The 18,288-nt window shown below is 42.0% G+C and overlaps 1 protein-coding gene across 3 annotated transcripts in view; it reads left to right on the top strand.

Moving 5' to 3' along the window:
- LOC309526970 (E3 ubiquitin-protein ligase RNF213-like) overlaps window positions 1–18,288 on the top strand; it is a 94,199-nt gene that overhangs the window by 73,711 nt on the left and 2,200 nt on the right. For all 3 annotated transcript variants that reach the window (XM_082213391.1, XM_082213390.1, XM_082213389.1), the window contains 20 exons: window positions 1,287–1,503; window positions 1,674–1,870; window positions 2,447–2,569; window positions 3,251–3,361; window positions 3,649–3,891; window positions 4,116–4,197; window positions 5,225–5,259; window positions 5,578–5,672; window positions 6,552–6,711; window positions 7,713–7,893; window positions 9,607–9,698; window positions 10,665–10,913; window positions 12,447–12,576; window positions 13,364–13,447; window positions 15,041–15,221; window positions 15,353–15,554; window positions 15,683–15,760; window positions 16,480–16,677; window positions 17,812–17,901; window positions 18,002–18,180. In XM_082213391.1, the coding sequence (XP_082069517.1) occupies window positions 1,287–1,503; window positions 1,674–1,870; window positions 2,447–2,569; window positions 3,251–3,361; window positions 3,649–3,891; window positions 4,116–4,197; window positions 5,225–5,259; window positions 5,578–5,672; window positions 6,552–6,711; window positions 7,713–7,893; window positions 9,607–9,698; window positions 10,665–10,913; window positions 12,447–12,576; window positions 13,364–13,447; window positions 15,041–15,221; window positions 15,353–15,554; window positions 15,683–15,760; window positions 16,480–16,677; window positions 17,812–17,901; window positions 18,002–18,180 (2,927 nt within the window). The remainder of the gene's footprint in view (window positions 1–1,286; window positions 1,504–1,673; window positions 1,871–2,446; window positions 2,570–3,250; window positions 3,362–3,648; window positions 3,892–4,115; window positions 4,198–5,224; window positions 5,260–5,577; window positions 5,673–6,551; window positions 6,712–7,712; window positions 7,894–9,606; window positions 9,699–10,664; window positions 10,914–12,446; window positions 12,577–13,363; window positions 13,448–15,040; window positions 15,222–15,352; window positions 15,555–15,682; window positions 15,761–16,479; window positions 16,678–17,811; window positions 17,902–18,001; window positions 18,181–18,288) is intronic.

The raw sequence follows: 18,288 nt of genomic DNA, 5'->3' as shown, positions 1-18,288 counted from the left end.
CATAGAAGAGATAGTATAGAGCAATCATTGCCTGCTGCACATGTGTACTGGAAGGAAATAGACTAGATCAGAAGGTGCTTGCGATTAGATGTAGTCATTTGCAGTTGACTTCTGTGGCGCAAACAGGATTTCCTCATCATCTAAGCTTACACACCACATTTTGTTTATATATTTACCAAGCTGTCAGCTGATGGATCAGGTAGGAGGGAAATACCTTTCCTTACTCGACAAAGCCTGGCACAGCTTTTGCATTAGCATCAAATTCAAAAATTTCAAAACTGAAATGAGCCAGTGTGGTGTAGTGGTTAAGAGCAGCAGACTCGTAATCTGGTGAACCGGGTTTGCGTCTCCGCTCCTCCACATGCAGCTGCTGGGTGACCTTGGGCCAGTCACACTTCTCTGAAGTCTCTCAGCCTCACTCACCTCACAGAGTGTTTGTTGTGGGGGAGGAAGGGAAAGGAGAATGTTAGCCGCCTTGAGACTACTTCGGGTAGTGATAAAGCGGGATATCAAACCCAAATTCAAACTTAACTAGCACTTGGGAAAGATTGAGGGCACAAGGAGAAGGGGACGGTAGAGGATGAGATGGTTGGACCGTGTTCTCGAAGGTACTAGCATGAGTCTGACCAAGCTGTGGGAGGCATTGGAAGACAGGAGTGCCTGGCGTGCTCTGGTCCATGGCGTCACGAAGAGTCGGACACGACTAAACAACAACAAACTAGCACTGTGTGTTTTGATTATTGGAGATGGTAGCAATTTCACCCCCTGATATTATTTTGAAAAGCAGTGAGTGAAAAGCCATAATGACGATCATGAGTCATTCTTGAAACATTTGGAACTGTGTGACTTGCTTCTTGATAAGCAAGCCTCGTAGTTGTTCAGCTTCCTAAAATTGCCACAGTCCCTACTAGTTTGCTTTTACCTGAGTATTTTACATGCCCTCGGAGCATTTGCTTGGACTAAGACTGCACTCCTAACCCCTTACCTAGGAGTAAACCCCATTGAATTCAGTAGTACTTTTGAGTAGACATGGTTAAGATTGCATTGTAACTGGTGACCAAAATGTTTCCAGATTGGATTATTTATTTCTAAAGCACCACGAGAAAGCAGAAAAAGCTTTGCAAGCTGGCATACCTGTCGGCTTGGTGGCATTCCATGTACAAAATGGTGTGTGTGCGCTTGCATGTCCGCAAAGGTGCAAACTACAAATGCAAGAAGTTTAAACAGCTTAAACTGTATGGTATGGAAACTTATTTGTAACCAGGAAACATGGTTTCATTTTTCAGGATTCTATGTGTGAGAAATCAGGAGCCTCCTCTGAGGAAAGCAAAGCAAACCGGCTAAGAGAGGATGGGCGTTTCCTGGAAAACTACTTACAGTGGAGCAGGAACAGCGGTGACACCCGTCAAGAAGCCACCATCGAGTATTTGCAGGGTGTGGCCCACATCCAGCTGTGCATGGACAGGGCTGCAGAGCTGCTCTTTGAGCTTCATGGAGCTTCAGGCAAGTGGGATTCTGGTAACCAAACAGGAATGCAAATGTACCAAAGAAATGGCGTGTGAAAGAGTTCCTGCTGCTAGATGATTTTTATCTGTCATACACTTTTTAAATTGTGACCTTTCTATAGCACGGCATAGGGAATAAGGCCATGTTTTCTTTCTCTCTCTCTGTAGATGGTAGTGAAGAAACAGAGAAGCAACTCTACCTGCAGAAAGTGAAGCGCTTCTGCTATCAGACTAAAAATGACTGGTATAGAGTTTACCTTGTCCGAAAGCTTACTAATCAGTATGGAATGGAGTTCACACAGAGGCTTTCCAGTGAACAACAGTATCTCTGGGTATTTCCATCGGAAGTAATTAAACAGCAACAGGTAATACATATCTGTCTCTATCGTTAATAAATTTGAGATGTTTATTTCTGAGCTATGGCTTGGTACACAAGGGCCAAATGGAATGGCTCTTAAGAAGGAATTTGCAAAAATAAAAGGAATTTGTTTTGCTTACATTGAGATTTCACCCTCTAAGCTAAGAGTTATTCACTCAGGCCTTGGGTAACTAAGCTGGTTTCTATGGTGGTACTCATCTTTTTGTGAGATAGGCAGGACTAATTTTATTCAGTGAGCATTTTAGGTATATTGTGCTATACATGCTTTAAATTTTCTGGTTTTAGTTGTTTTAATCAGTTTTTTTATCTTGTAAGTCACTTGTATTTTTTTTAAAAAAATGTAACTAACAAATATGTGTAATATTAATAAGCAAAATATATTGCTTTGGCTAGAGAGCCTCGTGATAACTTAGAATGATTGGGCAGGCATCTATTGCCCTTCTGAAGTTTGAAATTCAATTGCAGATTTGTTGGGCAGATTCTGTAGTTACAGCACATTGTTTAGAATGTGCTTTCATATTCACACTTTTTAAAAATGGGACTTGGTATTTTGTGGCCTCAGAGTCATCAGCACAATCAGATGGATCGGTTCCTGGTATGCGGCAAAAACTACAGAGTGGTTCGTGATGCTTTGGGGAAAGCAATAATAGAATGCCAGGCAGATGGTATTGCAGCAGCCCTGAAGGTAAAGCCATTTATTTTGATTTCATATATTCCTGATGATTTTTTCTTCCCTCCTTCCTTTGTATATGTCAGCTCTATTAACAAAGTTTTCTTGCTTACTATTGGTGTCTTTAAGTTGTCCAAAGCCCAAATATTCACCTGTGTTCTACTGTTTACTTGTGCTTATCAAATGACAAGCCATTCTTGCATTGGCTGGAGTATCGGGGCTGAATTTCAGCGTGCTACATGTTGCATTAGAAACATTGACTCTGCTAATAAGTGATGGACTTCCTTTACTGTGCCATTTTGTAGTGTCCTTCATATGTTTTCATCCAGATCTGTGTGGGTCTGCTACCTACAGGAAAAATTTGGCAAATAAAGAAATCCCAATTGAAATACCCTTGCCATAGGTGATGGAATCTTACTGGTTACCAGATTGGAACAGTGTCAAGGAAACATTTACAAAAGTTGTGCCTTTAGTGTCCTTTTTGGACACATCTAGAGATATATTTGGACTGATGCGCTAGATGAAATCTTTGTGACCTGGTACCATTTCGTGTGGGCGTGTTTTCTGTAGCAATATCCATGACTACTAATAGCCAAAGATGGAAGCTTAACTATTGATAATCTCTCATTTCTTGCCCTCTTCTCCACCCTTCCCCACCCCCAATCCCAGCATTGTAACTTGTGCCTTCTTTTTCAGGCATGCAATGTCTCCAAGTCTGTCCAGGCTGTTCATTTTCTCTTGGCTGTCTTCAGAGAGTTCACATCTCTGTATGGATGCAAGGAGCAGAGTCTTCATCCGAAGCAGGAGGTAAATGCCTTTGTCTTGGTGCCAGTTTGCATGTTGCCTTGTGCACAAGTGCTGCTTCCTTAGGAGAGAGGAAGATTTAGGATATCAATTATAGAACTGAGCAAAGGTGGTCGTTTCCCCCAACTTTAATTTAAAAATCCATTGAAAGGCATTGACCTATATGCATTATTAATCATCTTCCAAACAGTTGATCATCTTAGTTGGCCATAGTTCGTATGAAGATTGAAGTGAGTCTAGTTGACAAATCTCACCTTACTTTTTGAAAAATAATTTCCTTCTTATTTCAGCAACGTGATGTTATCAAGGAGTTCATCCAGAGCTCCAACGTTCTTCCTTCTCCAGAGCTGGAGAGATTTGCAGAATCTCTGATGGATAACCATCTCCCCTCACTGGCACTGAGCCCCCAAGATTCCAGCCACAAGAGGGTAGTGATTGAAATGGCAATTCACACTGCTGCTGTCTTGCTGTCTGGCCAGAATCGAATCCTTGAACCTCTAAGGAATCTGGCATTCTCACCTCATACCATGCAGGTAAAGTAGTGAATGTTCCATTTTCCTTTGCAATTCCCATCAGTTCCTGCACTCATTACTGTTTTACTTGTATTCCATCACACAGAAAAAGCCCTCTCCTGCATGCAAGCATAACACACTTTAGCACTTGGCGAAAGATTTCAACTGAAGATCTTGATACATGAGCAGGAGGGCACTGCATATTATTCTAGTTCCACTTTGATATTCTCCTTCTCCCCTTCTAGGGTGCTTTTCTGCCAACAATGCCAGAAGACTTACTGGCTCAGGCTGTGAGATGGGAAGCAGCAGCAGGACTTCGATGGTATAGTAAGTACCATGCTCAAGCTTGGGAGCAGTCTAGAGAGCTATTTTTCCCCAGTGGTGTCTTGTCCCCCGAAAACAGTGGAAATAATCCAGGGTATGATGGGGATTGCTTCCATATATTACTCTCCTGTCAAATTACTGTGTTGTATCTATCCATTTAGGCACAAAGACATATAGTTTAGTGTCAGTGGGTGGTACCCAATTCACTCATTCTTTTAGTGCAAGGATTTCCACTTCCGCAGCAGATCCCCCCCCCCCATCTTTCCTCCCCATACACCCCCATGACCTCTTCAGAACAGCTTCAGGGGGTAGAGGGAACCCCAGAACAGCCCACAGTCATTGTGCTGACAGAATGAGCTTGTTGAATACCACCCAGTGTGGACTTTTTAAAAATAATCTTGATAGTAGTGTTAACTTCTCAGAAATGTAAAGTAGTTATCAAAAATAACTTTAAATGTACTTGTAATGTAATGTAAGTGAAATAAGCAGACCTAAAATCCAAATTATTTTGATGTGTACCATGGGAACAAGTAGCAGATTGATAGAAATATCCAGAGGTGTTCTGAGATCAGATTCTGTTGTCAGAATCAGCAGGAATTTGTTCATATTTGCCCCATCATGCATCACTTTGCACTAGTTTACATTTTATCGCATTTGCCATTTTACTGCCCAGTATCTTAGCTTGAAGAGAATAAAAAAAATCCTTCCAGTTGCACCTTAGAGACCAACTAAGTTTGTTATTGGTATGAGCTTTCGTGTGCATGCCCACTTCTTTCTCTCCCCAAGGAGGTTCGCCTGGCACCATCATTATACACCTTTAGGCGCCAGCCAAAAACTCTCCACTTTAGACAGGCCTTTGGTTGATTGACATCCGATGCCCTTTAAAAAGGGGGGGGGGTTATTGGGTTGTTTTTGTTTTTATTTTGTTATGTATTTTGAGATTTTATATTGTGAACTGCCCTGTGACCTGCAGGTAAAGGACAAATGAATGAATAAGTAAATAAATCCTTTCTTTTTTTTTCCAAATCAGCATGTCCAAATGGCCATCCCTGCACTATTGGAGAGGTAAGCGCTTTCACAGATTGTGTGTGTATTCTTGTTTATTTTTTTAAAAGCAGTTTGTGCTACCGTTTGTGTAGCACTTCATTCTCCTTCAACATTCTGTCATGTTTTCAAGGACTGCTTTGTAAAGCAAACTAAATCAGAACTTTGCTGTGTGTGTGGCTTTTGCTTGCTTGTTTAGTTTAGTTTAGTTTAGTTTAGTTTAGTTTAGTTTTGCAATTGCTTAACATTTTGGAAAATAGTTGAACCTTAGCCTAAGCTTTACCAAGCAGAATTACTTCAGTTTTCTGCTTCTAATATTCCCTCCCTCTCTCCTTTCAGTGTGGCCGTCCCATGCAGCGTGGTTCCTGTAATGAGTGTGGTGCTGTAATAGGAGGTGTGGACCACAAACCAGTGGACGGCTTTCATGAAGCACGGTATGTTTTTATGTTAGCTTTTTGGAATGTGGAATGGCATATACTTTTTTAGAGTGTTCCGTAAAGATTGGGAGGTGGGATATTTGCAGCTATTTAAGGTGAATTTATTCTAGAACAGGGCTCTGCCCCATCAAGTTATAACAACTTTAGAGGTAGAAAAAAACTAATTTACCTTCCTAGAATACTGCAGTGATTTCCAGTTCACCTATTTCAATGTCCATGTTCAGAAGAACAACCAAGGCTTCAAAACCTTCTATTTAGGAAGTTGTGGCTGTCCCCTTCCCTATCCTTTCCCCTCTTCCTATCATGTTCCACTTTTGACCCAAAGACTGGGCTTGTATTGAGCTAGCACTCCCTATTTTATGTCCAAAGTGGAGAACTGTGGCTTCCACTGCTCACAATTATCTGAGAGTAATTCTCAGTTGGACTTACTTCTGAGTAGGCATGTATAGAACAGGCATTAACAAACAAGAAAGAAGCCAGGATCGTACTATGGCTTTCCTAATTTCTTAACTTTGAGCCACCACCCCTCATTTTTATTTATTTATTTATTTATTAGAAGTATTTCTACATCTCTTTATATAAGGCATGTCAAGGCAATTTACAGGATAAACAGTTCACTAAAAATACAACAACGGCATTAAAAACAAATAATTAAAGCAGTGTATATAAGTCAAGGGGGTATTTTAAGTGGAAACATATATAACAGCAAATAATGGTATTTTAATATTTTATATACCACGTATGTAATATGTTTGTATCTCTTGTTTTAGTGTGATGATAATTACTGTCTGGATGTCTGGGAATCAGAATTTTTAAGTGTGCAAAAGTACTGTTTTGTAGCAAGTGTGCACACACTGTATATATTATTCTGTACAGGAATATTCAAGACAGGTCACAAACTGGCCATGTGCTTGGACAACCTGAAAAAAGAGAGGCTAAGGTTGCATCTGAGAGGGAGATGTCTCCAGCTGTCCTGATTCTGATTCGCTTGCTCACTCATTTGTCGCTGCTTTTGGGAGCCACAAAAGATCGCCAGGTATTTTCAAATAAAACTAGGAACCACACAATTCTGTTTGAAAAGCATTGCTGCATGGAAACTAAGAAAGCATATCTGAAATGGAGCTCAATTTTTATAAAAAGGTTTACTCTCAGTATCGTGTGAAGGAGATGATCGGATGCCAGCAGGACTGGCCTGGGATGTGTTTCCACTTGAGGCAAAGTGCCCCACTGGGGTTTTTTTTAAGTATTTTTTTTTAAAAAAATGTGGTTGTTAACGATTCATGCAGAAATGCATTTGTTACATTTCAGTAATACATGGAGGGAAAGTAAGACTGTTAACAAGCTTCATATATCGATAAATGTTTCCTAGAAACTGAAAAGGTACAGTAGTACATCAGTGTACAAACTTAATCCATTCCAGAAGTCCATTCTTAAACCGAGGCACACTTTCCCTAATAAGGCCTCCTGCCGCCGGTACCCTTCCACCGTTCGGCTTCCGTTCTTAGACTGAGGTAAAGTTTGCAAACCAGGACACTACTTCTGGTTTTGCGGAGTTCGTAAATCAAATAGTTCGTAAACAGGGCTGTTCTTAAACCAAGGTACCACTGTACTCGGTTTCTCATACTATAGTGGACACTTGTGGTAGACAGTTCATTACAATAGACCTCTGGCTTCCTCAGGGATGAAATAATTTATCACAGTTGTCCAGCAATTTGGCATCAAGTGGCATTGACATCACACAGATGCCTTCACTATACTCTTTCCAGCACCTCCTAAAAACAATTTTGTTTAGACAAGCCTTCTTTTTGTTTAGACAAACCCCCAAAACGTATTGCTGGTTTTTAATTTTTAGAAATGTTTTGATTGTTTTTACTAATAATCTTCCTGTTTTATTCTTTTTGTAAACACTTTGAGATTTTTCACTAATCAAGCAGCATATAAATTTTATGAAATAAATAAATGACTGACTGTTAGTCTGCATGCCTTGCAATAGAACTGCATATTGATCGCTCTGAACCTTGCATTTTGTTCTTGAAGTCCCTGCTACAGATCATAAAACCACCAGTTGAGGATCCAGTGAGCTTTCTCATGGATCATATTCTTAAGGACTTGGAGCAACTGATGAATACTCTTGGGAAGTGTGCTGATGAAACCACCAACGTTGTCCATCTCATTCTTTGTAGCCTTCTCAAGGAGCCTCACCAACAGACAGGCCAATGTAAGGAGAGCAGCTTGCAAAACGTGGTTGCTTACATTTCTAGTAAAGCAGACATAAATTCACAGCATTGACTGTGACGTTATATTTCAGAGTTGATTGAGGCAGCCATGGCAGAGTTCTCAAGAAGAGCTGTATTGTACCTATTTCTAAAAATAAGTAACTTTTTTCTTGTGAGTGGCATGTGTGCTCTTAACCTAATTTCATAGTCTCATTGCTTTTATTATTTAAGTCTCCACTTTTCAAAATAGTCCTATTTGCATTACTGGTGGTTCTGGGCAAGTTCTTTTATTGGGCTTTGCATTATTGAATCATAGTACTGATAAAGTGAAGAATGCACACAGAGTATCTTGTTTTTAGAATATACACTGTAGTGCAGTCCTCATTTATATTCAAGAATGCTGCCCGCATTGAATCGGCTTGGCTCCTTTTGTAACTTAGTGTGAGTCACTTAATGTCCATACACAGAATAGGCCTGTGCATCACCATGCATATATAGAAGCTAAACCAAATTGACACATTCTGATGTTTTAGAGCTGTTACACCCTTAATGCTATGGTTCTCACATAATACTAAGTCATGGTTGGGGAACTTCCTTGGCTTCACAGTCCAGATACTTATCAGGCCTAACCTCACCAGCCAAATTTGGCAGGTGGACACTGGTCAATAATCCGATGCCACAAATGTCACGATGAAATCAGGTGATTTGGCACTTTGAAGTCCCAAATTTGAGACTTCAAAGCTGTGTGCAGGGTGGTTGGCAAACTTGCCAAGACTCCTGCACAGTACTTTAAATCTCCTGAGACTGGCTGTCTGGTTCATCAGCTGATGGGTTGTATAGCCAAAGCTTGCTTTTTGAAGACATCAGTTCTTCGTGTGAATTCTCCTGTGAGAAACACTCATGCACTGCTGATCCAACAGGCTTTGGTTCTCCCACTCATCAGTGAATAGGCAATGTGCCTTCCTTTGCCAATGTGCATACTTTAAGTTTCCATATTCTGCACTGGCAGCTGGGTCTCTATGTGTCCCACACCTGAAAGCACATATGATGCCAGATGTAGGGCAGGTGGGTGTGGTTTGGAGGAAATTGCCTTATGGGCCAAGTTTGGCCCCCAGCTTAGTGTCATGTGTGAACTCTGTTCAGCAGCTAAACCATGGTTTGTTTACTAGCAACAAACTATGATCTGAAGCCATGGTTTGTTGTTGACTTACAAGTCTTGATTTGTTAAACATGGCTTAGCATTATGTTAGAGCCTGGCACCCTCCCTTAATCATGGTTTGTTTGACCATCCCATTCCAGGAACTCACCAAGCTACTAGGGCATAAAGCAGGAACAACAGGAAAACAAACTTTGACAGAATAAGCTATGGGTTGTTTGTTCATCTGTGGGGCAACTCTTTGTTACATCATGGTTTGTTAAAGGAACGATAGCCTTAGTATTTTGTGCAAACCAGGCTAGACAATGGGAGGATGTGTAGCTTATGTGGTAGTCAGGGGAAGGAACCAGGTTTTTTTTCCTTTTAGAGGCTAATGCAGGCAGAAGAAACTGGGAATTGCTATCAATAATCTCCAGCCCTTTAACAAAAGCAGGGACAGAGAACTATTAATTGTTACTGCTACTGCCACTTTCCATAGCTGACCCATGTCAAATTGAACTGCATGCAAGGAAGCAGAGATAATAAGAAGGTGTTACATGCAATAAATGTCCTTTTGCAGGGCCAGTGCGTTTTGATGGTCAACTCTCCAAAAAAGAGCAAAGAAACAACTGGGAGGGAATTGTTGCACACATCATTCTTCCTGAACTGGAGGTAACATAAAACACACTCAAAAACTTGTATTTTCTGACAGTACACAGACTAGCCCTGTGTATATTTCATTAGCAGCCGATACAACATACATTATTATCCTGATTACAGTGGAACACTGTGCATGTATTTGTACCTGTTTGTGCAGGGATGTGTATGCAGGTAGGTCTGTCACTTCTGCAGGGCTGACAGAGTATCTGTTGAGCAGGGGAGGGAAAGCACAAGAATGAGAAATCTTTCTCTACTGCTAATTTAGCAACAGATAAGGCCACCTGTCAGCAGCAGGAAGTAGTGGGGTTTCTAGCAGATGCTACGTTGACCTCCCCATTCTATTTGTGGTGCAAAAGAGAAAGTAAGCACGAGAATCCTATTTTTGAAATCTAACGTGCCCAGTAATTCCTTCCAAGGCTAGTGGATAAAGTAATGGTGTGCACTCAGGGAAGACATTGGCAAGGGCAGGTTTAGCCCCATCCATTCTTAGTGTCCGACATGAGGACCAGATCTTGTCCAGATTACTGCATAAAATTGTTTGGGAGTTCCTAGGGACTGAGGAAGTTGTCCTCTGCAAAGCTTCACTCTGGGTTCAGTTTCTTGCTGTGATGCTACTTCAGGACTCTAGAAGCTAGTTTTTTATTTATATTGATAGGAGTACATTTGAAAGAACAATTACTAATTAGAAAAATGAAAGACTTCTCTTTCAGAAGTAACTCTCCTTGATACCCCACACCTGCAATTTTCATAATAGCTCTAAGGAAGTGAGCATTTCACCTTTTGAGAGCTAAGGTGTTCAGAACCCTCAGATGAACTACCAGATTCAATTATTCAAGATGCAGTTAGAATCACACCAATTCCTGGATCAGTATTAAACCCCACTTCCCAGCCCTGCCTTAAAGTGTGTGCGTGTGTGTGTGTTGAGAGAGGCTGCATCTTAATGGTTATAACCCTCACTCCCTCATTTCCCCCATGCAGGTTCTGGATAAAACACTTCTGGAGTTGAATCGACGAATCAGTGAAGATGAGAGAATCTCTTCGAACCCAGTAGTGAAAGTTGTATATGGGGACCCTGCAGCCTTCCTGTTCACACTGACCAACAGCCCTGTACACTGTTCCAGGATGTGGAGCTGCAAGAAGAGGATCTCCATTGAGTACCTGGGGCACGTTGTCCAGCAGAAAGGTGGCAAGGACACACTGCCCATCTTATGGAAGTTTCTGCAAAAGGTGAGCATGCCCAGATTTTTTCCTGGCCCTAATACAGGAATACATGAGTCAGAAACTGCCATGCAAGGGACCCAAGTGTATGCTGCTCTTCATAATTAATAAAGGGGAAACCCCAATATATGCCCTTCATCTTCCTTTCTCTTTTCCTTCGTTTTATGAATGTTATGACTTTGTTCTTATGAGCAGAAGTCTCCTGTCAGCTACTTGTCAAAAGCTGAAGTACATCAGTAAGCATCAAACCAGGCAGGTGCTTTGAAATATTAAAATCACAGTCATAGCATAAGGTAACTTTGTGCTGGTATCTGTGAGGTAATGACTATCAGAGACCCAAATCTACTTTACCATCCAAAGGTATTGAGTGCTGTCAGAACTGGATTAAGGGAACTATTATGCATGTTTCTGGAGCTGAGATTGAGAGGAACGTAAGGACAAGGGGCAAATTCTACTGTTAGAAGTTTTTTTCTTGATCCAACACCTAGCTGTTTAACCCTTTTCTGCACCTGGATACCACTTGCCTTACCATCTGTGGGGTGGGGGGATAAACTGGGTCACAGTATCTTTTCTTCCTTTGGATGGATGAACATTTGGGGGTTCCCAGCTTTCATTGCAGGGTGGGGGGAAATGGACACAAAATTACACTCCACCCCAATGTACAACCAGTTTTAGCATCTACTTGCCTCTGGCAAGCAGTAGAAGTGCTTAGACTTAGGCTTCACCAAGAAGCTGAAGAAAAGTTTCATGACCACTTTTAGTACTCATTTATAGCAAAAGGAGATGTGTTAGAATGATGTTCAGTTTATTTTGTGTTAAAAATATTGTGTGAAGTCTTATGTAATGAGAGGAGCTTTGCACAGAGCAAGGTCTACTTGCATCAAGCAGATCTCTGCCCAGAATGACTTAAAAGTAAATGCTTCATTTATACCCTTTCCTGGTGGAAATGTTACTAGAATTGAGAATATATTTTTTGCAGCTGAAGAAAAATAAGGGGCAAAGTGAAGTAGGCAAAAAGCCAGAGGGGATGCATAAAATTGTGTAAAGCTGAAACCAGGAGAGAGATTGTGCAGGGGTCCTGCTTATTTCTAATTCTGGTAGCCCCTTACTCAATTTGCTTTACAATGAAGTTATACCTGTGGAAAACCATGTTCTACGGACTTGCTAGATATGAAGAGTTCTGTGTGTATGTTAATTTCTCCTTATTTACAATCACCAGTGCTGATTCTTCTACATGGGAATGGCTCACCCGGTGAGGCAGAGCTACAGTTGCTTCCTGGAAGCAGCATCACTGTGAGGTGACAGCAACAGGGTGGGGGGGCTGTGCAGCAGCAGCACCAGCAGAGGCAATGTGGTGCTCTCACTAGTGCACCTACATGGGCCCAGCCTCACTGCAGTTTCGCTCCTGGCTCTCCTGGTAAGTGGCAGTGATACCACTGTCTGGGCCAGGTGAAGCAATTGCCTCCTAAGGGGAAAGCCACTCATGCTTCTGTAGTCTTTCAACTCCTCTTATCTCATTAGCACTACTCTGCTTCATTTTAGGAAGCTGAATTGCGACTGGTAAAGTTTTTGCCAGAAATTCTGGCCCTGCAGAAATACTTGGTGAAAAGGTTCCAGAACGTGTCAGAGCTGGAATACCGAAAGATTGAAGATTTTCTCAACATTTCCGCAGGTAGACTCTTCCATATTAAGTTAGCAGAGCATTAAGGCGTGTAGTTAACACCAAGCTTCACATTTATATGAGTCATCCCTGTTTTGTGACCTTGCACAGAGCAAAAAAGAGGAGAAAGTCGAGTGACTTCCTGGTTAAAATGGTCACCTCATTGTGGCAATGCATCCTTCAGGAAAACACAGCCATTGTTTTTGTAGACATAATGGACATGATCCAACTAAAATTAAGCATTTTGAAGTCCCTCTGATTTCAGTGGAAACATTAGGGCCATGCTTAAATTTCTGCCATTGAAATCATTGGGATCCAGAAGTGTTTAACACAACCTGGATCATGATCCATTTTAGCAGTTGGAAGCTAGCATTTGACCAGGAGATAGAACTTGCTTATATTTGTAGCAGTATTTCATCACAATTAATTTGGGGATTCAGTGCAACAACGTACAATGGTGGACACTATCTTAGATGGCTTTGAACGATGGCATTCATAGAGGATAGGTCTACCTGAAAATTAGGCATCTTAGTGATGCGGGGTTGCCTGAAACCAAAAACTAGATATAAACATCAGGAAAGGGTGTTGACTTTGTGCCATGCCTGGGGCTTCACAGAAACATGTGGCTGGCAGCTATGGGTACTGGTTTAGGCAGACCTTTGGTCTGCTTCAGCTAGGCTGCTCTTCCATTCTAACTTCCTGAACCAAAACTTACTTGGGCAATAACTCCCTTTGAAAGACATGCAGAACTTTGCAATCTTACATATGTCACATGCTGTTTGTTTGTTGCATTCTCCAGAAGGCAAGAGGTGCCTTATGACAAACAGAGTGAAGATATTTCTAACTGTTTGGAACAAACTCAGATCTTCCTTGGAAACCAGTGGTGAGTGGCGAGTTTACACCATTACTCTAGAAAAATAGTAAGATTGCGAGGTCACCTGGTGCCATCTAATGGTAACTTGGGTCTTTAATGCTGGAAGAAACACTCTCTAGTCTTGTATCCTGAAAAGAGTCTAAAAAGGTTGTTCCATTTAGCAGTTTCTCCTTTTACAGTACTCCCCCACCCACCCTTAACATAGGACAGGGTGAACTAGTAGAACATAACATAGGACATTTGAGTTTAGAGCAAAGGACTGTGCAATGGGTTGGATTGGCAACTTTGAGATTATATTTAAGTGGCAATAGATAGGAGGGACCCAGTGTTATGTGAGAACTAAAAAGAGAGGTACCAAGCTGAAGGCATTACCTATTCCAGAACAATAGAAGGGAAAGAAGGATGGATCGTGTGTCTCTGGCCTTTGGATGCAGGGGTGGTAGCAATCATTGGGTCTATCCATTATGAGTGCTTGGAAGTCAGACACCCTGGATTTATATTAACAGCTGCTTTGTCATCAACCCAGGAAGATGGAAGTAATAGGCAATTGAGGGCAGGTTGATCCCGTCTAGATCTCCTTGAACTCCTTATGGCATGGAGCTAGTCTTAATGGTGATGGGTGGTTTATGTATTATGTGCCTCTCTTGGAGACCTAAATATGCAATATATAAAAACAATGGATATGGAACTAAGGGAGGGAACACTGGGGGAAGGAGGTGGAGGTCAAGCTAACTAGGAGTGGAGTGATTTAGACTGATCTGAACCAAAAGGATCGGCTTGGGCAGCTCAGGATTGTACACGGAAGGCTTAGTGGAATCTCTAATAGGCTTGATCATCTAATGGAGACGTTTTCTTCGATCAAAGGGAGAGGAAACTGCATTTAAGTTGCAAATTTCCCCACCATAGCTGGCAAGTTCAAAAAGTGTGGGTGAAGAGAGAGAGCTTGAGAAATACTCATGTAATTCTGGGTGGAGATTCTGATCCTTTGTTAATGCTAATCAATGCTTATGGCTGACTCTGATGTCTTTACCAGTTGGTTCCCAGCACTTCAGGCACGAAACATCTTCAGTCAGGGCTCTGTAATGGCCATATTAGTGGACACCCCTTGAATGGCATTTTCATTTTATGGAGTGTGCATTTCTCTTTGCTTAACTGTTTGGAGTCATTCCTTGTGAACATGCTGAAGGTGATCTTTGCCCTGCTTTCCAACAGGTTTTCTTAGTTCACCACTTTCTGAGACAGAACAAGAATGTGGGAGTCGAGGTGCTGAGGCATACTTAAAATGAGCCAGCGTGGTGTAGTGGTTAAGAGTGGTGGACTCATAATCTGGTGAACCGGGTTCGCGTCTCCGCTCCTCCACATGCAGCTGCTGGGTGACCTTGGGCTAGTCACACTTCTCTGAAGTCTCTCAGCTTCACTCACCTCACAGAGTGTTTTTTGTGGGGGAGGAAGGGAAAGGAGATTGTTGACCGCTTTGAGACTCCTTAAAGGGAGTGAAAGGCAGGATATCAAGTCCAAACTCCTCCTCTTCTATCTTCTTGGTAATGAACAAAGATAATTAGAAACCTGGTCACTCACTAATGTTTTCTGGTCCAAATGCAGGTGAAATTAAACTCCCCAAAGATTATTGTGCTTCTGACCTCACTCTGAATAGTGACTTTGAGATTCTTCTGCCTCGCCGACATGGTCTAGGCCTCTGTTCCACTGCCTTGGCCAGTTATCTCATTGGCCTACACAATGACTTTGTCTACACCGTAGAAAAATATACAACAGATGCCGAAAGGTATGCCTGTGTGTGTATGTGCTAGAATCCCCACTACTTCCTGCAGGGTGACAGATAGCCTTATCTGGTGCCAAATCAGCAGTAGAGCAAGATTTCTCATTCTCTTGTGTTCTCCCTCCCCATCTCAACAGATACTCAGTCAGCCCTGCCGAAGTGACGGATCTACATGTGATCACTTACGAGGTGGGGAGGGACTTGATCCCACTGATCCTGTCCAACTGCCAATACAGCGTGGAGAAAGGAGGAGAAGCCCTCCAGGAACTGGAACTGGAAAAAATTGAGCAGCAAATTACTAGCAGATTCCTACAGGGAAAGCCTTTAATCACATTGACAGTATGTATCATAGAAGCTTAATGCTGCCACATAGCTTTCCTGGTGCCTTGTGAGATCCATTTTTCAGGTTAGAGAGCATTATTGCAAAGGCCTGCTCACTGGCATATTTTTTCTCTCTTTCTCACTAGGGCATACCCACTCTGGTATACAGGCATGACCAAAATTATGAGCGTCTCTTCAATGATATCAGAACCAAGCTGAGCCAGGTGAGCTTCAGAGATGGGAGAGAAAGAATACAAAAAGTGGCTGATTGCATTTCAGTAAAGTTTTGTTATAATTAGGATTAGCTTCTTGCTGCACAGTGCCTGATTCTGTGCTTGCTTGGTTTTTGTTGGCATCCTTCTGTCTCGAGAGATAATGGAGTGCATTGCAGGGGTGAAGTTAAACCACTGGAGAATCACAGCGCCTGCTGTGGCTGTAAAGACCAGTAACTTGTAACTGCATTGTTTTTGCTGTGTTAGTAGCACTGAAGTGACCCTCACCAGGTGAAAGCCTGGGTAGTGTGTATGGAGGTCAAACAACTCTGTGTATTGCCCAGAGGACAAGACCCCACTCTTGGCCTCGCTGATGTGGTTCATTGGGCACCAGATTGGCTGCTGGTATTGTCGGAAGGAGGGTGGATAAGATGCCATCCAACCATCTTAAGGACTCCACTGCGGATTTGTGTAGGGTTTACTCCTTAGCCTCCCAAGATGTCCCACAAGGCAGCAAGTACATTGGTAGCCCTTTGGAATTCATTGGGACACTTCCTTGTAGGTGTGTGCCCAGTTTGCTGTCCAAGTCAGGGCCTGGCAAACTGCTTCTATAACGTGGAAGAATCATTGCAGAGAAAAGGAGTGGACTATATAGAGACTGACTGCAGTGTTTGCAACTAATCTGTGCTGAATGATGGGTGTTGACTGGCTTTCATTCCCTTGAATTACAGAGCTCTCTGCCAAATTCCACAATTGGCATGATCAGTGGGGAGCTGCTATCCTACAGTGACATCTGTGAAGCTCTGTCGGTCACCGAAATAACCTTAGGATTCCTAGCTGTGGCTGGAGGAGACCCAGATATGACTTTGTCTAAGTATGTTGAAAATATCCTGCAAATGGGCCATCAGATAAGTGACCACGTGATGAAGGTGAGTGCAGGGGAAAAGAGGAAAGTAGACTAGGCTGAACGCGATGACTGTCTTACATGCCCCAAGCTAAAGGAGGTGCTCTCTCCACCCATTTTTTTCCAGAGGTCCAAGTTCCATTCACCTTTGGCCTTCCTTTTGACATGGAATGGGGGACCATCCCCACAATTATACTGTCCATTGGAGAAAGCACAATGCAACTGTTGTCTTCCAGCTTACGATTTAAGTCCCTTTATTTTGGCTGTTTCTGACTTTTTAAAAGAACATCTTTTTGCTATTGCAAGTTTTCAGTCAAACCGTTTTTTGCAAGAACCTAAAACTACCACACAGCCTAATGATTTATCCACACGCCACGCTTTCCAGGCATGGTCCTCGCATTAAAGCTCCACCTGCTCTGAATTGCAGCAGAATTGCCATTAGTTGCGCTTCAGCTTTAAAGAGCAGGTTTTCGTGGGGGAAAGCTCCGGGGTGAGAAAGAGAGCATTCAGATACAGAGCTTTAAAGCTCAGGCCTGTGCGTGGAAAGCACAGGGCAAAAAGTAAGTCCTAGCACCTTACTGGTCCAAGACATTCTGCTGCTTCAAGGGGTGTTAAAATGTCACAGAAGGGGATGCTGGTTTCAGTTTAACTTGATACAGATAAAAAGTCAGTTATGTATACACAAGAGTTGAATAACAATAAACTCTTGGGCACTTTAGGATGAGTTTCAGTGAAAACAGAAACTTAAAGCTATTTTTAAAGAAAAAAGATGTTGCTGGTTGCAAATTTATTGTCTCTAGAGAATATACGTGTAACAGAATGTATATATTCATTTCATTTATTTAATTTCTTTGCTGCTTTTCACTCACACGAGTGATGAAGCGGCTTACATAGATAAATAATAACACAGTAGAACATCACAATTGCAACATAAATCATGCAAAATAATTAGCAAATCGTCAGTAAGATAATTACAAATCATCAGTAAAACAACCACCTTCTACTAAACATTATTAATGAAAAACAACTTTAAAAATATATTTGCATTTCTTCTAAAGGAATGTTTAGCTATGTCCACCTCATCTTCATAGCTGTTGTATACCTAGTTCTGAATTATAGTAAACTTAAAAACGGTCAAACATTTGTGTGTTTCTTACAGGTGCTGAGCCGATGTCACCTAAAGCACATTATTGCACTGTGGCAGCTCCTTTCAAGCCATAAATCTGAACAGCTGTTGCATCTGAAAAAGGTAGGAATCTGAAAGGGGTGGGGAGGATGAGATAACTTGATGTTCTGTGCTCCTGTTCTCCCTTCTTCCCCTAACGATGCTGTTGTGTGTTTCTTCCCAGGATCCCTTCGCAGAGGTCAGCGAATCCTATAAAGAGGAGCTCACTCCAGAGAACACAAAACTCCTCAATGCCTTCCTTATGCAGGCTGGGCTGGAACCCTTCCTCCAAGAGTTGCACGAAATGATCATCCTGAAGCTGAAACATCCCAAAGTTCAGGAGGTATTCGATCCCAAGTGGAGGTAAGAGCCTGTCAAGCCCAAACTTTGCATATTTTCTTCATCACCTGAATGTAGCTCTTTTTGTGCTCATTAACAGTGCCATGTACTGCAGAATAGCTGATTATACTT

Source organism: Podarcis vaucheri, assembly GCF_965113315.1.
Source record: "Podarcis vaucheri genome assembly, chromosome: 2".
In the NCBI taxonomy this organism is placed as follows: Eukaryota; Metazoa; Chordata; class Lepidosauria; order Squamata; family Lacertidae; genus Podarcis; species Podarcis vaucheri.
The sequence above is the reverse complement of the archived record's forward strand: the minus strand, read 5'-3'. Positions and strand labels throughout refer to the sequence as shown.